Raw genomic sequence first — 25134 nt, 5'->3', positions numbered from 1 at the left:
ACGAAGCCATTCTCACATACATTCGTTCCTACGTTACTTATTCCCTACTTCAGGTAGTCCAGCTTCGTCCCAGAATTCGGATGAAACAGCTATGAGAGTGAAGCCCATAGCATAGCCCGTGGAGAACGCGCTCCAGCCATTTCCCTCAACCCCCCAAGATGTCTTGCGCTTTCGCTCTGCTGTCCTTCCAGTCGGCCCCTGGCGATCCGTGGTGGAGCTCTGAGACACGCCGAGCGCTTGGGATGGATCTCCTGTTGCGGGTGCAAGCAATGACATCCCATCCACTGTCCGGCCAAGCAAATACGGTGAAAGGCTGCACTGCCACAGACAGCTGTCATGGTCATCGTGTTCCCAGTAGAAGACCCCTCACACATCGTCTCCAAAGTCCAAATAGGTCTCACTTGATACTGCGTCGGAGAAGAAAGCGCTTAGTGTCCGGAATATATATATGTAGCCGGCCCAGGCCAGAACAGGCGCGAAAACAATGAGTGCTAGGGGTCTGGATACCTTTTGTCCTCGGACGGTATGTGAAAGATGTCGGCCCGCAATATCACCCCTGGAACTATATTGGGCCGATTGGCCGTTTGCATGTGCGCTGGTATAATAAAGAGAAGCAATATAGAATATGCAGGAGAAGGAGGCACCAAAGGAATAGAGGAATCTAGAAGATACAGTGGAGTTACCAGCCTTTCTTTATATAAAGGAACATAAATATGGGGTTCCTAACTGCGGTGGATTCTAACCTTTTCATCATTCTTGATCATCTTCATGCAGCTATTTTAGAGGTTCTAATAGATCGTTCTGCTTTCCCTTCAAAATATCGACCGTAGCCGACAAAAGATTAAACAATGCCGGTGGCCAGCGACAAGATTTATAGAATGCTCGTGAGATACTACGGGATGATCCCCGACTCGCTGAGGCCGTTGGGACTCTAAGGCCGGAACCAAGCGGAGGCAGTGGCTCAAATAAGTGTATTAAACAGAGTAAGGAAGGCAAGGGGTGACATCTTAGGTCAACTGATTTGGATATCCATTATAACTATTCATACCCATCATAGGATCGCCGCCAGGGCTCGAACCCTCATCTAGCACCCCGTCCAACGTGAAGAACAAAGCACAAAGACGCGCACTACATTATTTTACATACTCATAGCTCTGCTGCACTACCACATCCTTGTGAATCCCCCCCCGACGCTCGGCAGTATGACTCTCCCCCGTCGTCGTCGAGACGGACCCCTCGCGGCCGTCCGCCTCAACTGTAGAAAAGAGATACGCCTCGTCGGTACGCGTGGCGGTAAAGGACGGCGAGGGATCCGTACGCTTCTTCGAGCTCGAGAGCTTGTTGTAGCTGCTTAGCTCGTGGGAGCGCTGGTAGCTCCCAGTGGTCCGCGATTGGGACTTGAGGCGCCGCGAGACGAAGTACGAGCTTAGGGTTGGGAGGCAGACACAGATGAGGCCGATGCCTGCTTCGGCGTTGCTACGCAAAAAAAAAAAAAACAGGTCAGGAGTTAGGACGTTGTAGAAGGATTAAGAGGGCATACGCTGTCAACACGCAGTGAATCCAGAACCAGGTCGTGTCTGGCGTCTGCGACTCCTCGACCATCATCACCAACCGCCAGATACTGAACCCCGTGGCCAGCCCGCCGGCCCCTAAGATGCCGAGGACACGCAGCTTCTTATTCAGCGACATCTGCAGCGACCAGAGCATGGGGATGGGAAGAACGAGGATCCAAAAGTCCGAGGCCATGCTGATCGTTGCGTCGGCGATAATCACGTTCCGCTGGTTCATGCACTTCCCGCCGCCGTACCAGTATGCCGAGATCGGGTGGCAGAAGAAGATCTTGATGAAGAGGGCGGGGATGTAGTAGAGGACGAGGATGGCGATGCTGGCGTAGATGATCAGGACCTTGCGGCGGTCTGGGGCGAAGATCCGGAGCATCATGGCGAGCAAGGCGAGCTTGATCACGAAGACCATGGGCACGTAGAGGAGGGTGATTGCGTAGGAGGCCTGGGGGTATTAGGAGGGGTGTGAATGACAGCTGTCTGCGGAGTACCTTTTGGAAGTTGATCATGTCGCCCTTGGAGACGTCCCATGCGTGGTAGCCGCCGCCGTAGTGGTTGACTATTCTCGTTAGACCCTGGAGGGAAGTATCTGACAACGGACCTACGAATGAACATGTTGGCGCAGTAGCCCATGAAGAGTACCTGGCACCCATCAGCTCCGTCTGCATTTGATATGACCTCGAGCATACCCATCCCAGAATCGTCATATCTGTCGCACGGGTCAGTATAACACAGCACAATCAGCTCGACTCAACACGAGGACACTCACAATCATCCAACACCCAGCTGCTGCGCAGCCGCGCCTTGATGAGCACTCGCAGCGCCACAAGGATGGTCACGACGACAATGCAGACGACCTGCGTCGCGAAGTTGACGGTGTGGATGACATCCTCCGGATTCTCGAGGTCGGACACCTCGTTCGGAGGAGCCGGGATCGCAGGCTCTGACAGGGAACTCATCGAGGCTGCACGATGTCTGCGGTTGCTACGAGGGAGTCATGGAGAACCATGAGACAACGGGGGGTGTCGAGATCGAGAAGGGGGCACAAGCCCTCGATGACTGAAGAGTCGAGGAACCGCCAATGGACCGAAAATCTTCAGAAATCCCAGGATCCCAATGCATGGATGTTGCGAATCCCTGAACTGAACTGACAGGACCGTCGCAGACATGCTCCTGAGTTTGCTTGCTCTCAGTGCGGGAGGATGCACTAGCAACCTTAATCGATGGCGCAACGCGATGATCTCGCCCCCATGGCGACCCATGATGCGACCTTCGACCTTCGCCCCTTTGAACGGGGGTTGCCTTTCCTGTCATCAGAGACGGGACGGAAAGGGCCTTCCGGGGACAGGGATGCGAATCCTGAGCCGAGTCTCAAAAGTCCGGTCGAGAACCGGGGGTCTCGGGACAGTTGTGCGAGAACAGTGTACAGTATGCCATTATTATGCAGGACCGACGCAGAGAAACACACGTTATCCATAATTCTTAATTCTCCGGATCGAATGTTGTGCCTGTGCCTATGCCGGCAATGCAATGCGATGCCAGGTGCGCAGAGTTCGGGAGTTGCCACGCCGTTCTTTCCAATGCCGCGACGGTTCCGAAGGATTCTGAGCTTCTTCCGTTTTGTCCAATGACGGCCTACCATGCCGTCCGCGGATTTCTTTTCCTCTGAATCCGGGAAGATCCGCCGCGCCGATATGCGCCAACACGAGAGCACCGCGAATGACGGCGTCGTGGCATCCCGCTGACTCCACGGGCGACAACAATGACTTGGCAGACAATGGTCTGTTTGTGAGACACGGCTGGACCGTTCTCTTGGGAAATGAGGGGTTGCATTGGTGTTGGATGGAAACTCTGCAGTGGAAATGCACGTTGCAGCCGTGGAACTACGCTGTCTGACAGGGAGGGTTTCAGGCACGTTAAACATCAGTCTTGTCTACATTGAAGTCGCGTATTCGCTGCACTCTTAGGACGAGTTCGAGTTATCAGCACATGAAAAGGCCGATCCTGCAGGCGGTTAGTTGAATAGAAGTAGGATAGGAGGCAGACATACCAATCAACCCAGTGGCATACGCATCGATAATCTGCTGCACAACGCCGTACGTCGCCCCAACCAGGAAGAAAATCCCCAGAAGCACCAGCCCAATGTGCAGGAGGTACACGATCTTCTGGACAAGCGTCCCCGTCCTGTAATGCCCGTGGTCATACAGCCAGAGCCAGCCCGGCAGACTCATCGCCATCGGGGCGAAGCATACAGATCCCACGAGGGCAATCAGATAGTTGAAGATCGGGATTGACTCGGCGAGGATGAACGCGAGCGCTCCGAGGACAATCGTGCAGGCGAACCAGGTGCCCCAGTGGACGGCGCTGTTCGACTGTAGGTGCTTTGTCTTCCCGAGGATGCGGACGAAGACATACTTTGCGCCGACCTGCATAGAGGATTAGTGACTCCGATGAGAAAAGCAAAGCAGAGCTTACGTGGAGGTAGAGGGTGCCGCTGACGATGAGGCCGATCAATGCGACCCCGTAAGAGACCATCTTGATCGTTTGGCCGGCGCTCTATAGAAGATCAGTCTCTGCGGATGACAAGGAGGAAAGGAAACGCACCCCCAGCGACGGACTGGCAACCCACATGCCGCACCATCGGTAAACGACCAGCCCAAAGGCCAGATACGACGCCGTCACCAGCGTCATGCAGGAGTACAGCGGCTTCTTGTAGTCCCTCGGGTTGCGCATCTCCGAGATCACCGGGAGGAAGGCGCTGGTCCCCGCCGACGAGACGAAGATGGTGCTCGACGCGACCATCCCGCCCGCAAACCCAGGGTTGTTGACGGCGACATAGCCGAGATCGTACGGCCCTTCCTGCGGCGCGGCGGCGGGTCTGTCGCGGGTCGTCACGCCGACGACGACAATGAACACGGCGATGTAGATGGACAGGAACCCGACGAGGCTCAGCCAGCCGACGTGCTCCAGCTTGCGGATGGACGCCGTCGCGATGATGACCACCGTCGCGAGGAACGACCACCACACGGTACAGGCCGCGTGATGCGAGAGCGCATTCAGCGCCGTCGAGACGCCAACAATCCCACTGCCCGTCACCAGGACGTAGCCGACAATAAACAGCAGCCCGGTCACCTCCTTCGCGATCACGCCGCCCGCGACCTCGGCCATATCCGCGATCGAGTGGCAATTCGGGTGCCGGACGCGGAAGTTGCCCAGAATCACAAAGCAGTACGTGTTGAAGACGCCCCAGGCGACGATGCTGATGGAGCCGCCGACCGCGCCCAGCGCGTACAGGGCCGAGGGCAGCGAGAGCACCCCGGTCGCGAAGAGGATCTTGGTGAAGATGACGGTGGCATTGAACCAGCCGACCTTGCGGAAGTCGACGCCTGTGGTGGTCTTCTTGAAGACCTCGCCGTCCTCGTCGAATTCCGCGGCGCGAGGACTCGCGCGCTCAGAGTCGGAGACCTCGTTGGCCCCTGCCTGGTCGTTCTTCTCCATGTGCACGCTGCGATGGGAAAAGGAACAAGAACGAAGAACAACGAGATGCGGGACACAAGCAGAGTTATGGAGAAGAAAGTTCCTCCACGAGACAGGGGGTCGTCTCAATCAGGAAGCAGTCTCCCCGGGCACAGCACGCCCTGAACAGGAAGTATCCGGCCGTCACCCAGAGACTACTGAGTTAGCCCTTCGCTATCCAGGCACTAATGCATCCTGGAGCAGGCTCGGGGTCTGGCCGTTCTGCCGCTTTGAGGATGTGAACCGCAAGAAGTAGCGAACCTGAACGGCAGAGCAGAGGCCGTGCAGGGAATTGCTCAAGCAGACAAAGGTCTCCGAGAAGAAGAGCTGCGTCAAGAACACTGCACGGGTCGAGTCATGACCCTGACATTGATCGCCGCGTGGAAGTCAGCGAGGGCGAGTCAGGGCAGGCAGAAAGGACGAATGAGACCCTCGAGAGCGCCCAATGCACACGCACTGCTTTCTCTTTGCGCATCGGCGAGTCGGAGGCCCTTGTCTGTGAACGGTGGAGGAGACATCCCTGCCTGCGGCGTGTCCGAACCCCCTCCATCCTGCTCTCCCCGCACGCTGCCCTCGCTCTCTCTTTCCTCTGAAGCACCCTCACCTTTTGTTCGTCTTCTCTTCCATACAACGATCATGCCACACAAGCAAGACGGCTACCGCCTCGGCGCCGACGTCGGCGGCACCTTCACAGACGTCTACGCCTCCACCCCAGACGGCCAAATCGCCCGCGCCAAAGTTCCAACCACACCCGAGGACCAGAGTATCGGAATCAAGAATGGAATCCGCAAAGTCCAGCAGAGCCTGAGGGAGCGCTCCGCCTGGGACGGGACGGCCAAGTTCCAGTCCATCCACCATGGCACGACGGTCGCGACCAACGCCGTGCTGGAGGGGAAGGGCGCCCGGACGGCACTGATCGTGACCGCGGGCCACAAGGATATCCTGGCGGTGCGGCGGTCGCAGATCCCCGGGGGGCTCGGGGCGTGGTTGCACTATACGCCTCCGGACCCGATTGTTCCGCTGGAGCGGGTGATCCAGTGCGCTGAGCGCATGTCGGTGGATGGGACGACGGTGGTCCCCGTTGACGTGGAGGCGCTGCGAGTGGAGTTGAAGGCCTGGGAGAAGGAGCAGCCGGAGGCAGTGGCGATCTCGCTGCTGAACTCGCACGCGAACAGTGCGCACGAGGAGCTGGTCGCGGACTTGGTGCGCGAGGTGCTCGGGGACGAGGTGACGATAATCCGGTCGAGCGATGTGCTCCGAGAGGTCGGCGAGTATGAGCGGACAGTCACGACGTGCACAAATGCGCTCGTCAAGCCCGTAGTGCAGACCTACCTGAGCAATCTGCAGGACTTGCTTGCGGAGGACGGGGAGATCATCCGCATTCTCAAGTCCGACGGGGGCCTGACCAGCCTCGATCTGGCGGGACAGCTGCCAGTGAATATCCTGATGTCTGGGCCTGCGGGAGGCGTGCAGGGCGTCGCAGATGTCGTCACGCGAAACACCCCGTTCAAGAACCTGATCACCTTCGACATGGGCGGGACTTCGACAGACGTTGCCCTAATCTACCAAGGAAAGCCTCAACTTCGCCGCGAGACGGTCGTAGGGGAGCTGACCGTCCGCTCGCCGGCCGTGGACATCCGAACCGTCGGCGCAGGAGGTGGCTCCATTGCGAAGTACATGGGCATCACGGAGACTCTGAGAGTTGGGCCGGAGAGTGCTGGAGCCAGCCCGGGGCCTGCGTCTTACAATCAGGGGGGGAAAGAAGCCACCGTCACGGACGCCAACCTCGTCCTGGGCTATCTGCCTGACACGCTCTTAGGTGGAGAATTCAGCCTCAATGCAAAGGCCGCATGGACGGCCGTTGAGGACATCGCAAAGCAGATGAACCTGTCTGTTGCTCAGACCGCAGAGGATATTATCAACCTGGTCAACGAGACCATGTACGGCGCCCTGCGGCTGGTCTCCGTCGAACAGGGCTACGACCCGAAGGACTTTGCGCTTGTTGCCTTCGGAGGAGCAGGTCCGCTGCATGCCAATGCCGTTGGAAAACTGCTAGGAGCCTGGCCAGTGATTGTGCCCCCGTCTCCTGGGACCCTCTGTGCCCTAGGTGATGCGACGACTCGCCTGACCCACTCGCAGTCGTCGTCGTTCATCAGCCTCCTCTCAGCTACAGCATCTGGAGAGGTCAAACGTCGCTTCGACGAGCTCGAGAAAACATGTCGGGAGACCATGCAAGCTTCCAACTCGAACCAAGCAATGAATCTAGACATCACGTACCACCTTGACCTGAGATACCGTGGCCAAGCGCTGAACCTGACTGTCGACCTGGAAGTCGAGAATCTCTCGCTGGACGACGAACCCTGGAGAAAAGTGCTGCAGGCGAAGTTCGACCAACTCCACGAGCAGCAGTTCAAGTACTGTCTCCCGAACTTTGAGCTGGAGCTCATGCGGCTCGAGGTCGTTGCCCTCGACGCCTCGCCGAGCATTGACGTCCCTCACGTCGTCAAAGGCGAATCGAGCGAACCACCGGCCGAGGCGCTGGTCACAAAGAAGAAGATTGTCGTCGAAGGTCGGGATATCGTTGCGACACTGTGGGATCGCGAGAAGGTCAGTCGACAAGGCGTGCGTCTTGAAGGGCCATGTATCATCACGGAGACCGACAGCAACACACTCATCCTCCCGGGCTGCTACGGCGAGATCGACTCGATTGGGAACATTCTCATCCGACCGACTGATGACACCACGCGAGGACAGCCGGAGGACCAGAGCCCTGAGGCCGCGCTGCAGACCGTCCAGTCGACGCCGCTGATTCCCACGCTCGTCGCCTCCGCGCTCGCCTCGATCCGCAGCGAGATGGACACGCTCATGCTGCGGTGTAGCATGTCGCCTGCGATCCGCGAGCAGCAGGACGAGTTCAACGTGATCACCACGGCCGACGGCAAGATGCTCGTTGGGCAGTTCGGCAGCTTCATCACGCAGTTCCTCGGGGTCTGGAAGGGCACCATCGAGGAGGGCGACATGTTCATCACCAACGACACGTACATGATCGAGGGGGCGGTCACCCACCTGAACGACGTGATCGTCCTCCTGCCCATCTTCTACGAGCACCGGCTCATCGGCTGGGCCTCGCAGTTCGGCCACTTGACCGACGTCGGCGGCATCGTCCCCGGCAGCATGTCCATCAACGCCTCGTCCATCTTCGACGACGGCGTCCAGATCCCCTGCATCAAGCTGTACGCCAAGGGCGCCATGAACGCCGACCTCGTCGACCTCCTCTGCCGCAACTCGCGCCAGCCCGACTGGTACCGATCCGACCTGATGGCCATCATCACCGCGTGTCGCACGGCCGCCCACCGCGTCTGCGAGCTGGCCACGCGCTTCGGATGCGAGATCTACCTGGCCGCGTGCACCGAGCTCCTCCAGCGCAACCGCACGGCCATGGCAACCATCATCGACGCGGACTTCGACCCGCACCCAACCACATTCACCGACTTCGTCGACGACGACGGCCACGGCGTCGGGCCCTGGGCCCTGACCTGCACGACGCGAAAGCTCGACGACGGCCGCCTCCTCTTCGACTGGACCGGCACCTCGCCGCAGAGCGACCGCAGCATCAACTTCTACCTGTCGGAGACCATGTTCAAGATGTTCATCGGCTACTACATGATCGCCGCCGCCGCCCCGGGCACCGTGATTAACGACGGCTTCCACGACCTCATCGCCATCCACATCCCCGAGGGCTCCGTGCTGAAGCCCATCCGCCCAGCCCCGATCTCCTGCCGCACACACATGCTCGGCCGCACCATGGACGTCATGCAAGCTCTCATCGCAAAGAAGAACCCCGTCTACGCTGCCGCAGCCGGGTTCTCGGACTCGCCGCACTTCTTCTACTCCGGGTATAAGCCCAACGGCGAGTGGTACCAGCTGTACCAGATCGGATTCGGGGGCGTGCCCGCGCGGCAGGCTGGCGACGGACTCGACTGCCACTGCCTGTTCCCGGCGATCAAGTCGATCCCGACGGAGATCATCGAGCTGAACTACCCGCTGCGCATTGAGGCGAACGAGAGCGTCCCCGATTCCGGCGGGGCGGGTTTCTTCCGCGGCGGGAATGCGCAGCGCACGCGGTACCGGTTCCTATCGCGGGGGGAGTTCAGTCTGCATGATGACCGGTGGTTCACGAAGCCGTGGGGGATCCGCGGCGGGAAGCCCGGGTCGCGGTCGAGGAAGGTGCTGTATCGGTATTCGAAGGGGGAGGTCGATCCGCCCGTGGAGGTTCTGCCTTCGAAATGTGACCATGTCCGCGTTGACCCGGGGGATCTGCTGGAGTGGGTTACCTGGGGTGGGGGTGGACTTGGTGATCCACTGACCCGGCCGGCGGAGAAGGTAGCGCTGGAGGTGCGGCGGAAGCTGGTGACTGTCAAGGGGGCACGGGAGAATTACGGTGTTGTTGTTAGCTCTGACGATCTGAGTCTTGACGCAGGCGAGACTAAAGCGCTAAGGAAGCGTTTGGCTGCCGCTCGTGATGCCGCGGGTGCAGACCAGGGATATGACCGCGGCGGAAGTATAGACGAGCTGAGGGCGTCCTGCCTGGAGGAGACGGGGCTTCCGCCGCCGAGTCCGCAGTGGGAGGGCGAGCTCTACGGGCCGCATGTGCGGATTCCGTATGTGCAGGAGTGGTATGCGAAGATGAAGGAGGTGGGAGGGTGGGCTCTTTGACTCTAACTTGGCCAAGTTACGAGTAATTTGTAGTCGGAGTACCTCCTGTAGGTCGCTGAAGCCGAAGACAATAAATGATATACTAGTAGTTTAACCCTAAAGACGAGCCCTCCACTTGATATACGGATGGCCCGGCCCATTCGGAACGAGATAGTCGACATCAGACGTATTCACCAAGCCCGGATGCACCTCCGACAGATCCCTGATCCCAATGAGCTTCATCGCGCTCTCCATCTCCGCTCGCAGCACTGCCAGCGTCAGCTAACTTATCGTCACTACTCGGCAAGAGAACTTACAGTTGACCAGATGCTCGACCCCCTCCGTCCCATAGTGCAGCGCATACAGAAAGCTCCTCCCAATCCCCACGCCCTTCACCCCGAGACACAGCGCCTTAAGGACATCAGCGCCCCGCCTGAATCCCCCGTCCACATACACCTCCATGCTCTCAAACACCTCCGGACAACACCGATGCATCTCCAGCAAGACCAGAATAGCCGGCGGCGAGTAATCCAGATTCCGTCCCCCATGGTTCCCAACCAGAATCCCATCCACCTTGTACTGCATGGCAATCTTCGCGTCTTCCGCAGAGGTAATCCCCTTGAGAATAATCGGGAGCCTCGTCACGCTCCGAATCCAGTCGAGATCGCGCCACGTCATCCCCTGGTCGATATAACTTCCCATCACCTGTGTCAGACCCCCGCTCGCCTTGAAGGGCTTCCCCGTAACGGGATCAAGAAGCTCCAGCTCGCTCTTCAGACGCTCGTCGGACTCGCGCTTCCCGCGACCAGCGGAGTCAACAGTCAGAAAAATCGCTTTGGCCCCGAGCGCTTCTGCGTTCCGGAGGACCTCACGCGACTTTTCTTTATCCTTGTTGAGATAAAGCTGGAAGAGAAACGGGTACCCCGGCGCCTGATGCACAACGTCTTTCAGCGGATGTCCCGAATTCGTACTTATAACCTCTAATATCCCCGTACTCTGCGCCGCGCGCGCAAGGGCCTTCTCCGCGTCCGGATTGATCAGTCTCGCGACGCCCGTCGGACTGATGAATAGCGGCATGGAGACGGGGAGTCCGAGGATCGAGGTGCGCGTGTCGACTTGTGCGACGTCGCGCATGACCCGGGGCCGGAACCAGATCCGCTTCAGCATGGAAGTGTTTGCGTCGCGCGTCCAGCAGTCTGTGTCGGCTGTTGAGTAGAAGGTGTATGCTTTTGGGGGGGCGGTTGTTGCGGCGGCTTGCTCGAAGTCGTAGCTGTAGGGGGTCAGGTGGGTTAGGTGGGATTCTTTTCTGGACAGGGGACGTACCTGTTTAGGAGGGAGTGGAGGGGTGGTTTTGCATTCCGTGATGCCTTGGGTTGGAGTTGCTCTGTCTCTGTGGGTTGATTCCACTCCGGTGTAATCGTTGTGCGGTCGAGGTTGCCCTTGAAGGACTCTGTCGAGAGGTTCTCTCTGATTATCGAGGCGGCGTGGACTTCGAGGAAGGCGTCTGTTGCATCGCGGCCGGCGTATTTGAGGATGACTTGACGCTCTTAGTTGAATCTCACAATAAACAGAAGGTACGTACCAGAAGCTCCTCCGGGATGCTCCTTTGCAAACGAGGTCAGATCCCATACCTCTCCGCTGACGACAACCCAGCAGTCGTCGGGTTTGTTGTGTGGGCGTACATCCTGAACGGAGAGAAGTGTATCCGCCATGATCCCTTGATGCGTGCAGGATAGAGTTCAAGTTGGAGGTCAGGGTTATTTTCCGGGGGCCATAGGTTTATATCTCCAACTCGCTACCCCACACGGTAGTCGTGAGCTGAGGATCGGATATCTTCCGAACGGCGGATTGCTTGTTTATAGCCTCCGCTCATTGCCCATGGCGTAGCGGGATCGGCCCGAGAGCCGCGGCTGCTAGCCGAATCCTACTTGCATTTGGGTTGCTGTAAGGTCGCCTGGATATCGAATTGCGGGTGGATTTCGCGTACTTTGCTTTCCACTGGATGAGGGCACTATTGTTGTTCATATTACGAGGAATGCTGCGAGGAATGCTGCGAGGACTGCTGTAGGAGGAGAGATCTGGATATTACACACAATTACACACAATTATATACAGTTGAAGCAGCAAGCTCAACGCAGTCATCCACTCGACCTGTCCCCAAACAGCCCCGGATATTCAGGCAACTTCCAGCCCCCGCTATCCTCGCTCGAGAACCGGGCCACGAGGTCCGGAACGCGCAAGAAGCAGAGCAAGGTAAAGAAATACTGCAGGATCGTAATCGCCCACTGCGTCTGCGGAATCGCCAAGCGCAACAGGGAGACATTCATCTTCTGGATCTCATCGACGAACGGCCGTAATGTCTCCTCATAGTTTTGGAATGCCTGTACTAGATCGTTTGCGTGTTGATTGATCTCCCCCGCCAGCACGTACGCCCCAACCAGGCTTGCCGTCGTACCCATCCCGCTGAATGGCGAAGGACAGTACCCCGCGTCGCCCAGAAGGACAACACGCCCCTTATGCCAGGTGTCAGCGCGCACCTGGACAACCTCCTGGCAGTAGAAGCTCGGCGTCGTCTTCAAACCCTCGAGAAATCGATCGGTCTGCCACCCGGCACCCTGGAATCTCTGCGTCCAGAATTCCTTCTGCTGCTCGACCGGCGCCCGAGGGAGACTCCTTAACTCAGCCGAATCATCCCGCAACACTAAATAAACCTGCGTCTCCGAGGCATTGTGGCTCCGGCGCATGATCATCCGTCCCCCGGGACTGAGGTACGTCTTGCGGACGTTGCTGTCCGTCTCAGTGCGCGGAATGAACCAGTACGCGATATAGAGCCCTAATCGGCGATATGGATCCGCGTCTTCTGGGAGTATCGCCTGTCGGATCCGCGATCCTTGGCCGTCAGCACCGACAAGGATATCAAATTGCCCCGATGTCCCGTCGGAGAAGTACGCGATTACGCCGGTGTCGTCCTGCTCGAACCGCTCGAGCGTGATGCCGAACCGATACGTTACGTTCTCCTTCGTCGCGTCATACAGAATCCGCACCAGGTCGCCGCGCATGATCTCATACTCCGAGGTGAGAGACTGCGCGCCCTTGCCCGAGGTATTCGCCATAACAGTCGCTCTGACATTATCGTCGGAGTCAACGAATGACATCCCCACTTCATCGACCAGGTGTTCGCGGATCGTCTCGAGCAAGCCCATATGCTTGGCAACCTGGATACCTTGGGCGCGGAGGTCGATCTGCGCGCCTGTGTCGCGAAGGCTTTCGGCGCGTTCGATTATGGTGACGATGTGGCCTGTTCGAGCGAGCCAGAAGGCTAGGGCTGGGCCAGCACAGCCTGCGCCGCAGATGAGAATTTTTAACGAAGCCATGGATCGCTGTCAAGTGTTCTGGGACATTTTGCGGCGGTCCGACCATTTATATGATGCTTCGTCGGAGGCAAGGATAAAGCCTCCGAATTCGAATCCTGGCTCGTGGTGCTTCGCCACTTCCATTGCTTCCTCTCGTTCCTCCCGTACCTCGTGGCTTCAACGGCAAGTAAGCGTTCCAATAACGCTTGTTAAATGCCTCAATGACGACGTGGTCTGTGACTCATGGCGGTAAAATCGGATGGTCGGGGCATCGGACTTGATTGAGAAGAGTTGCGCCCGAGCTCGGCCTTGTCTATCTCCGACTTTCCGGCCACATCCCCTCATATATCCGCTCGAGGCAGACGAGCTTGTCGAGCCCGAAGAAGCTTCTTTCATTAGCTCTCCCCAGCCTCCTCATTCCCCCCTCACAAACTGGCCCCGACGAAAACGAGCCATCGGGATAGCGATCGAGATGGGTCTAGGAAATGTGGTGCAGCAGCGTTGAACTTCTGCCGCAGTTCGGATTCATCTCGGTACCGACTGGCCACTCGCTTCATTGGGGGTTGCTGCGTTGGTCTGACGGCCTGCCTGCCTTGCGTATTGTGCTATATTCCGAGTGCTGAACTCGAGACGTGAGGCGGGTTTGGCTGTTAAAAGGGATCAGAGCTATACAGCTGGAGAGTGGGCTGATCCGGGTGAGAAGGCGCCGACTACTAGATATGAGCTTTGATGAGTTGGGATGTGGGATTCCAGAGGGATGGGGAAAGAAAGGGACTAAGTAGCTAGTCATGGAAGGTAGATATCACCGAAACACGTCTATTCCGATCCTGTATCCAATCTATATAGCCCAACTATAATAGAAAACAAGTATCCGCAAATACAAGAACGGCGAATCCACAGCCCTTGCCTAGCAGCAAATCAATGCCTTGAAATCTAGTAACCACATGTATGAACCGTCCGAGACGCACTCAATTCCCACCGAACCCACCAGAGGAAAGCCCTATCCTAGGGCTAACAGCTCGCATACTTGACCTGCACCCCCCACCCATTGGGCGCCTTCACAGTCCCAACGACATCCATACCACTGGAACACTCATCAAGAATCTTCTGCGCCCCGGACGCAAGTGTCGCAAACGATGCAAGGTACTGCGTCTCGTCGTTCTATATCCCATGCACACATCAGCACTGCACGTAATAACTCCTCTTTCCCGGGGTAACCCAAGGACGCAACCGATGTAGATGAGCGTAAACTTACATCATTGCACATATATATCGCCGAATTATACGAGCAGCTCACGCGCCCGCAGCTATTGGGGTCCTGGGCCGGGGTCCCGCCGACCCCGTTGAGGTAGTCGATTCCGTCGGAAATTGAGTCGCGCTGGGCGGGGAGATCACCGCCGCAGCTGACTTCGCCGTCGAAGTCGCGGGCTGCAAGGGGCTCTGTCTTTAGGGGGTTTGCCTTGATGGTGTCAGTGTGATGTGGTATACTTTAGGGCATGGGACAGGATGTACCTGGGTTAAGGTGGCGCTGAGGGCGATGAGGATGGCTGTCCACTTCATATTGCCGGAGTTGAAGTAAAAACGTGATAGATAGTTGGAGATGAGTGTTGATTTGGTTCTCGTTGAATGAGAAATGGAGTTGATGTGGGAACCCTTGTTCGACGAGGAGGCCGCTTTATGTCGTCTCTGTTGCTTGTCAGGCCCCCGATATCATTGCATCTGGCTTCTAATTACATCGAGGCCAGCTCTCGCTCGCCTCTGGATCATATCAGATCCTTTCTGAAGGAGGACATACACAGCGCCCGGCTGTGCTGCCCTGCCATCCGCCAAGCGATCTACATCGAAGATCTTTACGCCTGTGGAGGATCTGCGGTTCGGCACCTCGCCACCTGAGACGCAAGCATTGGGCGCCGTCCAGGGGTTGTTTTTCATTCGTTAACATGGAAGGCTGTGCGGAGTTGATCTCAGGACAACCGTCCACTGTGTGAGTGGTTCTTGCTCAAGCTCCCTCAGCCTCGACGCCGCGTGTTCCCAGGATCTCTTTTGCCAGCGCATGTGATTGGCAACGAAGGAGTGTGAGCGGTCTGAAAAATGCATCAGAAGACTAGATAGTATAAACATCCTTCCTATACGCCAACTGAAACCCAGCACGTTCGACATTCCTCGCGCTCGTTCCCACAGGCCACGTATTCACAGTGGCGATCTCGAAACCGCGCTTGTTCGCCTCGAGAAGCCGCTCTCGCAACAACGCTGCCTGGACGCCCCTGCCACGGAACTCGGGGACTGTGCTGTCGATGTAGAGTTCAGCAACTCGGCCCTGTGGTGTGGTGATGAACGCAACTCCAGCAGTTCCAGCAATCTTTCCGTCTATTCTTGCAAAATACAGCACTGTGTCGGGGCGCCGGAGGGCAATTCCAGCTAACGTGTGAAGGAGATCGGGCTCATTAACCGCGGATTGGAAGCCAGTGACAGAGGCTTCAAGAAACAAGTCATGTTCCTCCGCAGAGACAGGACTTATGCGTATTTCTTCCCGACTCTCTGTTGGTAAACACTCGGGTTGGTCGTAGTCCCGCAATGGCAGGAAATAAACACTGATCTCAACACAGACTCTATACCCCCTCGCCGCAAGAAGTTCTGCAGAGCTTGGATGTGCGAACGGGCAGATATTAATCTCTACAGGGACACCGACACCCCTGCATATGCGTTCAAGGGCCTCAAAGTCCTTTTCGGTGACGTGACTGCCCATGCCGAACCCGGCGACATGGTTCAGTTTTCGCCCGAAGGATGGCTTGGTTATCGCTGCAACGCCACCACCGACACGTTCTGCACGGAATCCATGACCTGGAAATAGTTGGCAAGCACCCTCGATTTGCGCGGTGATGAAGGCTATTTCTGCGGCCTCAATGAGGCCGGCAGTTTCTGCTGCAATCGTGGGTGCGCTTGTTGACATGGTAGAGAACCGAAAGGAAGATCAGGAACAAAAGGTGGAAAAGAAATCGCCTTGACAGCATCCCAAGGGCTGTTAAAAGGGCTCGACCAAGGTCCTTGGGAATGCCGTTGGACGACCCAATCCACCATGACTCATTTGCCAAGGCACCTGGGCATCGGTGACGAGATTCAGAATAACTTATTTTGGCGGTTCGACCCCACAAATTTCACGGATCTGGCCAGAAAAGGATATTATTAGCAATGAGCTCCTCGAGAAAACTCCGACTCCGAAAGGGTAGTTCCGGACAGCCTTGGACAAACACAATGCTGGACCAAAACCATTAATTGCCATGGCTGCGCAGAACAAGAATCGTAGTCAGATATTGACATCAACGACGATGAATTGAGTACTCGGAACTTCCAACTCTCCGAACAGCTATCTTGGAGATTGGGAACCTGAGGAAGAAAGGGGAGAAGCCCGCGGAGTCACATGATGTTTTGCACCCCTTTTCGGAAGGCGCGCTTCATCGCGTGTGCGGCCTTATGGATCAGGCAACTAACGGTAACGCGTTTCTTCATCCCTTCAAAGTGCAATTGCTGGTTATGTTTGGAGTCGGAGACGTGGCTGACTCTACTCGAAAAGAATCATACTTGATCTATCCTGTTTTGACCACTGCTATAGACCATACCAGCGTAATATGACCGCTTTGGTTGTATTCCCGGCTTCATATCAATATATCTACATCTCCAGGATCAGATTGGTGTGCCGATCCTCCCTATAAGAATATGCGGGGTAGTGACCGGATCCGACCACCGATATTGATGTGTTTCTAGTCTTCTTGTGACGCATCACGATGGAGTCGGATCCGATAGTCGACTAACGGCTAGCGTCGAGACCGACTAAACACTTCCTCGATGAAGGAGCAAGGGATGCGACATTCCAAGAGCTGCGAGTGTTGTTCTTCTGTGCGGGGGACATCTTCGTTCCTCAGCCCAGCGTGCACCCTGTTCACAAAGTAGGTTAGGTTCTCCAGGGGGGACAGGGATCGAGCATTGAATCGTTGTCTCGTGTTTCTGTTCCTCGACCCGCGAACATGAGCAATGGTAACATCGAGACAGAAGTACATAGTCAAATCCCACGTCGGATCCGACGGCATCGAGGACGTCAGTGGCTTAGACGAAGTCAAGTAGGGATCATCCATCTCTTTCCTCGATGCAGAAACGCGGGGCCCCAGATTGTATCCGGGGTAGTGTGGGCAAGAGTCGCGATCCTGAAGTATAAATGCCCCAAACAGTCCTCGAGGGCTGCAGCTCGAATAAACCCCATCACCCAACCGAGACCCTCAAATCTATCAAGTGAATCAATTACCCAGCACAATGACACCTTGGAACACCGTCCACACCTTGGCGATTGGCGGCCTGGCAGCTGCAACAACCGCCTCAGCAGCCTCGTTGGGATCATACAATGTCGATCCCGAATCTATTTCCGTCTCCGGCCTGTCCAGCGGCGGATTCATGGCCGCCCAACTTGGCATCGCATACTCAGACACATTCAAGACTGGATTCGGCGTCTTCGCCGGTGGGCCATATGACTGTGCTCGCAACCAATACGTAAGCCACAATACCCATAAATAGTTACAGCAATGTCTCGCTGACAATCAAGTTTAGTACACAATGTGCATGTACAACATGAACCCCTCCATCACAACGCCAATAGCAAACATGCAGAACTGGAGCGGGGCTGAAATCGACGACGTGGCCAACCTGAAAGACCGAAGGGTCTACATGCAGGTCGGCACGTCGGATACAACCGTCGGACCGAACGTAATGGCGCAGCTGAAGGCGCAGCTCGCTGAGTTCGCGACGGACTCGAATACAGTGTATATCACTACCGATGGAGCGGCTCATACATTCCCCACGGACTTTGACGGGGCGGGGAATAGCCCGTGCGGGGTGGCTTCGTCTCCGTTTGTGAGTAACTGTGGGTATGATGGTGCCGGGGAGGTTCTGAAGTGGATGTATGGGGAGTTGGAGGCTCGCAATGATGGGGCCGCGAGCGGAGAGGTTCTCGAGTTTGAGCAGACGGGCTCGTACGGTGCAGATGGGATGGGTTCCTCGGGGTATATCTACATCCCTGCGGTGTGTACGGATGGTTTGACTGCGTGTAGGCTCCATGTGGCTTTACATGGCTGCCAGCAGAGCTATGGGCAGATTCAGGCCAAGTTCATCGAGAACACGGGATATAACAAGTGGGCAGGTATGCTTTCATTCCATCACGAGCAATCTTGAGGTGTTTCTTGTACATCACTCCATTGCGCTTCCGTCTTCTTACTATATCAGCTAACTTTGTGTCTTATACAGACACAAATAACATTATTATCCTGTACCCTCAGGCAACAACGGACAACACCATGCACCCAGTTTGGAATGGAGGCCAACTTCCTAACCCCAATGCATGCTGGGACTGGGTGGGTTGGTACGGCGCTGATGCCGACCAAAAAGGAGGTGAGCTGATCTTGACTGCACCCCCCATTCTCCTACAACCTAACTTGTTCTAGGAGTCCAGATGGCCGCCATAGTGAGTCAGGTCATACAGATTACCAGCGGCTCTGCATGATCCTCTCCACCATAACCATCTTAGGGCACTGCGTGACTGTCTCCCCGTTACTATTGGAGGGAATTGGCTATAACATACGAATACTTCGAAGATAATATCAATGTTATCAACGTATTCACAATTGCCTTGCGTTCCTTTATGAAAGCCCCTCCAGGGCGGGGATTCTGCGTAAAGGGTGACGCAACAGTATGCAAACTCCCCCATTCTGAAGGCTAGCGACACACTCCGGGCAAACACCACTCATTTTGTAGCCGTACATGCTACAAATATCACAAGCAAACTGCTCACCATAATCGTTAAGAGACACAGAACAACGCATGCAGCAACCGGTGCCCTTGAAACCCTATGAGGTATCGGCGCTGCTCGCCTCCTCCGACAAGCCCCGCTGTATTGACTCCCCCAACGTTGATGGGTTTTCGAACAAGGCTCTCATTACTTTAGCGGCGGGCCTCCCGTTCTTGAATTCTGCGCAATCAGGCAGTTGAGCAACAAAGGACTGAGGGCTCCGATTGCCGGCTGTTGAAAAATCTGCAGCGGCACTTCCGTGTGCAAGTAAAACGGCCACAGTAGCTTCGTGTCCTCCTATGGTGGCATAGAAAAGGGGTGTCCGGTCGTAGTTATCGGGCTTGTCTATGATATTGTGTCCGGACTGGGTCCGAAAATCAGATGAACACTCAGCATCAGCCATGCGAGTCGAACTTGAGTCGGTTCCATAATCCAAGAGCGCCACAACAGTTCTAAGCCAGCCACCGGCAGCAGCGAGAGCCAGGGCTGTTCGACCGTGTTCGTCTGTGGCGCAGATATCTGCACCATGAGATAAAAGGGGCTTCATAAATTCTGGCCTTCCATTCTCTGCAGCTAGGGTAATGGGTGCTTGCCCGCAATCTGCGCCTTGCTGCACATCAACCTTGTTTTTGAGGAGCAGTTCAACTACTTTCTGACTCCCACTTCGTATTGCCCCTATTAGCGGTGTCCATTCAAACTCTGGATCGTACGGGGGGTCAAGCTCCGCGCCATGCTCGGCTAGGAGAACAGCAATATCTTCATGCCGACTGGCGAGAGCGCCATATAACAGAGGGTCAGAGTCACTGTCTTTAATATCGATCGGCGCCCCTGCCTCCGAAAGCAGTTTGGCAACTTCGTAGTGGCCCGCTGAGGCGGCGCTCGCCAGCGATGTACCGCCTGTGTCGACATACGCTGGATCCGCTCCCCGTTCTAGAAGGATCCGCACGACATTCACAAAGCCCATTATTGCAGCTGCTTGCAAAGGAGGCCTTACCTCGGGGTGGATGGCGTTGGGAGAAGCACCGGCATCGAGTAAGAAACGAAGCATATCCGTGTCGTCATCGTCGTCCATCGCAGCCTCCAACGCGCTCACGCGGATACCCCGAGCATCAATATCCACTCCAGCAGCTAGTAGTAGCTTAACCACATCGGTTCTTTTACGCATCACGGCTCTACCCAGGCAACCACAGTTGTCGATGACCTTCGTAGGGGTTTTCGCAACGAGCCTCTCTATCACATCGAGAGGAAAGCCAGATCTGATGGCATACAGTAGGGCTGGTCGGTTAAGGCCATCATCCCACTCGGCGTCAGCACCCTGTTCGAGTAGGTACAGGACTACGTCAGCATGTCCATGTTTTGCGGCAAGCATGAGTGCAGTCTGTTTTCTGTATGTGGGAGTCTTGATATCCAGATCGATACGTGCTCGTCGAGGAACCGTATCACCTCGACCTGCCCATGTTTGGCGGCTCCGAACAGAGGCGTAGTCTCTGGGTCGCTGACCAGATCAGCCGCTTCTGCGACCAGGTGCTCTAAAGTCCTGACTTGGCCGTGCTCGGCAGCCCATTGGGACACGGATGCTAAGCAGTTCCGGATCGCATACCGGTAGAGGTAGGTGTTGAAATGGCAATGGAATTGACGACAGGTCCGGGCGAACGAATTGCTGTCTGCACGTGAGCCCAGGCTTTCGAATATATTGAGCAGCAGCTCCCGCGGAAGTTGCTGTAGAGACATCGCGGTCTAATATGGCAACTGCAGGTCGCTGCAGATGCTTCCAAACCAAGACTCTAGCAGTTATCTAGATGATCGTGGGGCTTCGGGACAACGAGAAGGAGCTTAGAAAGCAGTGCCGCAGCTGGTTTTTTGCCCTTTGGAGCCGGCCTGTCGTGATCCTATGGGGTCTGAGATACAGCCCGTACGGTAGCGGACAATAACTGTGAGGAGTTTTGAGTCCTGGAGCAGGGGCGAAACATATGGCCACTTTTTAAACTCTGTCGGCTAATCTGCGGCTGACGGAGGCAGCAAACGTGGCGCAGTTGGGAAGGACAAAGAACCATCCCTCCATGTCTTTGCGTCACGAATTATAGTGCCAAGGATCTGGGCTACTGACAGACCACAACATGGTCTCGAATGCGCAGGTATTGGGCATATTGATGAATTAATCGTCAACTTCACATTTGGAAGCATATACAAACATAATGTCCCATTCATGGACTGTCTGCTACAATGGGAGTATAAACAATCAAGGAGGGAGATATCCATTCACCACCAACGCCGTCACTACAGAATAAAACAAATATCTATCATACATCCTGACTCTTCTCCACCTCTATATACGTTTGACGCGCCAACGCATCCTCCTGCTCTATCCGAAAGAACCGGGCCAGAAGATATACAAAAAATGCAATAATAAGGAAAATCAAGCCAGTCCACACTCCTACAATAATCATAGACAATCCCGAAAGAAGCTCCAGTCCTCTGAGAAGTATTGGAGCCCACCAGCGTGACGCGACAAGTTGCCCGTATCTACCTTGGAGGAAGCGCAGGCGCCTTAGAGCACGAACGATATGCCTCGTCGAGCGGTGGTACCGGCCGAGTAGCTCCGTAGACCGAGGGAGGAGAAGCAGATACATACTTTCTGCATCTTTTAGATGTCCTTCTTTCTCATAGAGCGATGCCAAGATGTTTATTGCCGTGAGCGTCCGAGTATTCGAGAGGACCGGCCCACCACTCTGCAGGAGCCGACGCATCTCATCGACATGCGGGAGGAGGGATTGTCGACGAGCGAGGGTTCCACCCTCCAACGCGCGTGTAGCAGCCATCCCGAGGGTCGTGAGCGCAATCGAGTTCAGTTGTTCTTGTTCTTTCTCGTCCATATTGGTGCGGCACCACCTCTGAACTTGAGGATGTATTGTGCAGAATCGTCCATAGTCGGCATCTTCGATGAAAGAGAAGTTCCGTAGTTTCTGTATCCCTTGGGTAACTTTCTGCTCCCGCGGATTGGCATCCATAAGCCACTCCGGCGCGTCGGGACTGTCACGGACATAGTTCAGGAGGTCGAGCGGAATGCGGGTATTGTGATAGCAGGAAAGTAGGAGGACTAGTTTTGCCGCTACCGGATTGGATTGCTCGAGTTCTTTGAACGAAAGCGCGCAGGTTATCAAAGAAGCATCACGGGAGTGAGATACCGTGGCTTGGGGACGGCGTCGCTCTTCCAGATACAGTTGTAAATAGCTAGAGATGCTTAATCCGGTGTGTCGAATATAAGAGGCCGCTTGCGTGAGGGCGAGTGGTGACCCCTCGACTTGACGAACGAGTATCTTCTTTGCTGATAAACAGTTAGCGGCTCATTGTAGAACAGAGGGAGGACTTTCGCTGACCTTCAACCGATCTGCCGTCCACAGGCCGACCTTCGAGAGCCTCATCGAAAATCCCCAAAGACTCTTGAAGACTCATAGGCCTCAGCTGCATTTGGTGAGACTCTTCAGCCCCAATAGTACACGGAAATCGCGAAATAACGAGTACCTTCCCATGATCTGCACGGGGGAGAAAGTCGTATAAGTCATACCCAGCACTCCCAGGTATCCTACCCTCCTGGGGAGCGATATGATCGAATATAAGCAGCCACTTAGCATGTTCCTTTTTCGCCAACCACTTCAGAACAATCGATGCCTCCTGTTCGATCACAGAGCCACCCGGCACTCGTCTAGTAAAAGCGGAGATGACGTCGTCCGTCGGAAGTCGCGGTGCGACCGCCGCCAGGGAGGCAAGGACACTGTTCTTGTCTCTGCCATCAATCCACAACACGTTCCTCAAGTACGGCGCATGGATTTGCGCGAAATGGGCGGCGAGTCGCGTCTTCCCAACCCCATCCTGCCCATGCAGCACCACTATTCGGCGTGGGTGCGGCGACTGAGGACAGAGGGAGTCCCATAGTTTCTTGAGATCGGCCTCGCGACCGACGAAGTTATATTGCGGGCGAGATTCCGGTGGATATCTAGGTACCTTATATCTGGATTTCTTCCTCGTCGGACGGCGTGAAAATTGACGACGACAGTTCTGGTAGACAGCGGGGATGGAGTTTTGAGTCAGACGTCGGATGCAACTGGAGAAGCCCTGGAGGACAATACCAGGATTGCATAGAGGAAAGGTAACAGACATCAACGGGTTGTAATGCAGTCGTTCTTCAAGTTCATTCCTCAGAGCCTCTCGAGCCTCCAGTTTGAATAAATATCCAGGAGGTGTGTCTGGACCGGGATGAACCGGCCTTGGGTCAGCCTCAGCCTCATCACGCGCCACGGTCGAATACGAAGCAACAACGTCTTGGCTTCAGACTGGTGTTTTCGGATGCCAACGGAGAGGTCACCTCTCCTGTGACAGGAGGCAGTCGCTGTTGTTTTGAAGTTCACCCGGCAAAATCTGACGGGTGGGTTGCTCGCAATGCATCTCCAGTATATCAAAAATAAATATCTTTACACTGGGAGTCTGCTTTCAAGTTCTTATTAACTTAGAGTATTGTGCCGATAAGTAATGAATATCTATGTAACATAACTTTACTGCTGGCTGTGAAATATACTAAATAAGGATCTTTTTTATCTCTACTGCATACTTGATTGAACCTCTCCAACGCTTCCTGCATCAACGCGGTACTTCTTGCTTTGTGGAGCCGGGCCGATCCGAGGGTCTCCCGCGTCGCGTCAACCATCAACATTCAACAACACATCGCAGGGACGAAGCCTTCCAACTGGAAACTCACAATGGCATATACAGAACCCCTTCCGACAACAAACCAGCTTGACGCCCTGTTAAGTGGGATTGATTGCCTAACCGATCAAAGAGTCCGTGATATACTCAGAGAAGTGCTCAAGGCGTCACCGCACGCGCAGCAGATCGCGGCTGAGCGGCTGCTCATCGACCCGAGGAAGAAGCGGAGTGAGGCATTGTCTGATGCAATGGCAGAGGCTGGTGTCCCTGTTTCAAATCCTAGCTTTGGATCTGAATCTGATGAGGACGGTTCCGACGGCTCGGCTGATGAAGACTCAGAGATCGAGTACCTGGGTAGCTCGACCCGGGTCCAGATGCCACCTGGGATCGTGATACCACCAGGACCTCATCCAAGTACCACCGACCTGGACCCAGCAAGACTAAAACGAGTTGTTCCACGATACTCCTTTTGCTCGAACTGTGAGCAAGAGTTCGACGTGACCGAGAACTCCAGCAAAGCCTGCACATACCACCCGCGTAAGTCAAATGCTACCCAACCAACAGCCTTTGCTCACAGTAATCTACCTCTCTAGTGGACTGCGAGCCAACAGGCGACGACCTCTGGGTCGACAATGACTTCGGCATCGAGGACACCCCCGAGCTCCGCAAGCAGTACCCGCATTGCTACGAGTTCGAGTGCTGCGGTGACACGCTGGAGGAGAACCCGAAGGGGTGTGAGACGGGGTGGCATGAGGAAGGGGAGTACGAGCGGCCAAAGAAGGTTTATAGGACATACCATTGTCAGCCGGAGTTTTGATGTATGTATCTGTACGTATCCACCGGGATTTTGGAGACATATGAAGGTCGCATGGGTAGGTTTAACCTTCTCCAGCTTGGTTCGCTGGATATCAATTGGATGACTCTTGTCAACAGCAGAAGCGCAGTCCTGGAGCAGAATCGGTAGTAGTAAAGCTCACAGCATATATATTCAATAAAGTTTGGAATAAGGAAGTGAAGTTATGCTCCAACGTGCAAACCTTGTGTTACTAGCTAGGTTCTACGACGTTGCCTCCTTCCAGTGACTCATTCACAGTTCCAACTTCTTTCAATTTCCGCCTCCTTCCTCAAGACCAGCTTCTACAGTATTTAAGGCCGGGGAGTCCGCCGTCCTGAACTTGTCCTCCGACCCGACATCGATCAGCAACAGTCTCTCACATGCCTCCACAACGCCCTGAGATCCCAGAGAGGGTTTGTCAACCAGAATAAGCCCTTCAATAGAAGAGTTGACCCTTTTTAATGGAGCAGCAAGTTTCAACAGGGTTTCGTCCCTCCTCTGGACCTCGCGCCGAAACGAACTCATCGCGCGTAGGCATCGATCGGTCAGCACCATGTCACAACTCTCGCAAACGTCGTCTGAAATAACGGTTAGCAACTTTCTGGAAGCCAAAGCCGCATCTGTACAAGCCGGGCTTGAATT

General features: G+C 55.5%; 13 protein-coding genes across 13 annotated transcripts; 3 read left to right on the top strand and 10 right to left on the bottom strand.

Annotated features, from left to right (window-relative positions):
• Positions 1-23: 23 nt before the first annotated feature.
• BJX67DRAFT_353060 (uncharacterized protein) lies at positions 24-724 on the bottom strand. The gene is made up of 2 exons (XM_071029088.1): positions 508-724; positions 24-407 (listed from the first exon to the last, which is right to left on the bottom strand). Exon 2 carries the CDS (start codon positions 372-374, stop codon positions 90-92), a length of 285 nt encoding a protein of 94 aa, XP_070886400.1. The 5' UTR covers positions 375-407; positions 508-724; the 3' UTR covers positions 24-89.
• A 281-nt stretch (positions 725-1005) lies between these two features.
• Positions 1006-2653, bottom strand: BJX67DRAFT_85348 (uncharacterized protein). The gene is made up of 4 exons (XM_071035546.1): positions 2332-2653; positions 2054-2271; positions 1541-2007; positions 1006-1476 (listed from the first exon to the last, which is right to left on the bottom strand). The coding sequence occupies exons 1-4, from the start codon at positions 2519-2521 to the stop codon at positions 1134-1136; spliced, it is 1218 nt and encodes a 405-aa protein (XP_070886399.1). The 5' UTR covers positions 2522-2653; the 3' UTR covers positions 1006-1133.
• A 92-nt stretch (positions 2654-2745) lies between these two features.
• On the bottom strand, positions 2746-3825 carry BJX67DRAFT_85390 (uncharacterized protein). The gene is made up of 2 exons (XM_071035548.1): positions 3613-3825; positions 2746-3566 (listed from the first exon to the last, which is right to left on the bottom strand). The coding sequence occupies exon 2, from the start codon at positions 3484-3486 to the stop codon at positions 2779-2781; it is 708 nt and encodes a 235-aa protein (XP_070886398.1). The 5' UTR covers positions 3487-3566; positions 3613-3825; the 3' UTR covers positions 2746-2778.
• Positions 3360-5246, bottom strand: BJX67DRAFT_85358 (putative neutral amino acid permease). The gene is made up of 4 exons (XM_071035547.1): positions 4167-5246; positions 4038-4118; positions 3613-3988; positions 3360-3566 (listed from the first exon to the last, which is right to left on the bottom strand). Exons 1-4 carry the CDS (start codon positions 5058-5060, stop codon positions 3526-3528), a joined length of 1392 nt encoding a protein of 463 aa, XP_070886397.1. The 5' UTR covers positions 5061-5246; the 3' UTR covers positions 3360-3525.
• A 397-nt stretch (positions 5247-5643) lies between these two features.
• On the top strand, positions 5644-9897 carry BJX67DRAFT_353049 (Hydantoinase/oxoprolinase-domain-containing protein). Its single transcript, XM_071029087.1, has one exon. It carries the CDS (start codon positions 5715-5717, stop codon positions 9792-9794), a length of 4080 nt encoding a protein of 1359 aa, XP_070886396.1. The 5' UTR covers positions 5644-5714; the 3' UTR covers positions 9795-9897.
• BJX67DRAFT_353048 (FMN-dependent alpha-hydroxy acid dehydrogenase) lies at positions 9858-11579 on the bottom strand. Its single transcript, XM_071029086.1, has 4 exons — positions 11356-11579; positions 11097-11310; positions 10091-11043; positions 9858-10042 (listed from the first exon to the last, which is right to left on the bottom strand). The coding sequence occupies exons 1-4, from the start codon at positions 11483-11485 to the stop codon at positions 9891-9893; spliced, it is 1449 nt and encodes a 482-aa protein (XP_070886395.1). The 5' UTR covers positions 11486-11579; the 3' UTR covers positions 9858-9890.
• A 266-nt stretch (positions 11580-11845) lies between these two features.
• BJX67DRAFT_85281 (monooxygenase) lies at positions 11846-13266 on the bottom strand. The gene has a single exon (XM_071035544.1). The coding sequence runs from the start codon at positions 13145-13147 to the stop codon at positions 11912-11914; it is 1236 nt and encodes a 411-aa protein (XP_070886394.1). The 5' UTR covers positions 13148-13266; the 3' UTR covers positions 11846-11911.
• A 760-nt stretch (positions 13267-14026) lies between these two features.
• Positions 14027-14790, bottom strand: BJX67DRAFT_85278 (uncharacterized protein). Its single transcript, XM_071035543.1, has 3 exons — positions 14639-14790; positions 14382-14585; positions 14027-14287 (listed from the first exon to the last, which is right to left on the bottom strand). Exons 1-3 carry the CDS (start codon positions 14684-14686, stop codon positions 14138-14140), a joined length of 402 nt encoding a protein of 133 aa, XP_070886393.1. The 5' UTR covers positions 14687-14790; the 3' UTR covers positions 14027-14137.
• Positions 14791-15230: 440 nt separating this feature from the next.
• On the bottom strand, positions 15231-16076 carry BJX67DRAFT_381117 (GNAT family N-acetyltransferase; the record flags this gene model as incomplete). Its single annotated transcript, XM_071032964.1, has 1 exon — positions 15231-16076. The coding sequence occupies one exon, from the start codon at positions 16074-16076 to the stop codon at positions 15231-15233; it is 846 nt and encodes a 281-aa protein (XP_070886392.1).
• Positions 16077-17431: 1355 nt separating this feature from the next.
• On the top strand, positions 17432-18671 carry BJX67DRAFT_372028 (Alpha/Beta hydrolase protein; the record flags this gene model as incomplete). The annotated part of the gene is made up of 4 exons (XM_071031185.1): positions 17432-17665; positions 17723-18311; positions 18416-18559; positions 18613-18671. 4 exons carry the CDS (start codon positions 17432-17434, stop codon positions 18669-18671), a joined length of 1026 nt encoding a protein of 341 aa, XP_070886391.1.
• Positions 18672-19014: 343 nt separating this feature from the next.
• Positions 19015-20687, bottom strand: BJX67DRAFT_381115 (ankyrin repeat-containing domain protein; the record flags this gene model as incomplete). The annotated part of the gene is made up of 2 exons (XM_071032963.1): positions 19015-20271; positions 20376-20687. 2 exons carry the CDS (start codon positions 20685-20687, stop codon positions 19015-19017), a joined length of 1569 nt encoding a protein of 522 aa, XP_070886390.1.
• Positions 20688-21195: 508 nt separating this feature from the next.
• On the bottom strand, positions 21196-23163 carry BJX67DRAFT_353044 (P-loop containing nucleoside triphosphate hydrolase protein). Its single transcript, XM_071029085.1, has 2 exons — positions 22334-23163; positions 21196-22281 (listed from the first exon to the last, which is right to left on the bottom strand). Exons 1-2 carry the CDS (start codon positions 23112-23114, stop codon positions 21257-21259), a joined length of 1806 nt encoding a protein of 601 aa, XP_070886389.1. The 5' UTR covers positions 23115-23163; the 3' UTR covers positions 21196-21256.
• A 363-nt stretch (positions 23164-23526) lies between these two features.
• On the top strand, positions 23527-24766 carry BJX67DRAFT_353043 (uncharacterized protein). Its single transcript, XM_071029084.1, has 2 exons — positions 23527-24194; positions 24251-24766. The coding sequence occupies exons 1-2, from the start codon at positions 23711-23713 to the stop codon at positions 24472-24474; spliced, it is 708 nt and encodes a 235-aa protein (XP_070886388.1). The 5' UTR covers positions 23527-23710; the 3' UTR covers positions 24475-24766.
• Positions 24767-25134: the final 368 nt, after the last annotated feature.

This window comes from Aspergillus lucknowensis, assembly GCF_044049455.1.
Source record: "Aspergillus lucknowensis strain CBS 449.75 chromosome Unknown BJX67scaffold_19, whole genome shotgun sequence".
NCBI lineage: Eukaryota > Fungi > Ascomycota > Eurotiomycetes > Eurotiales > Aspergillaceae > Aspergillus > Aspergillus lucknowensis.
The sequence above is the reverse complement of the archived record's forward strand: the minus strand, read 5'-3'. Positions and strand labels throughout refer to the sequence as shown.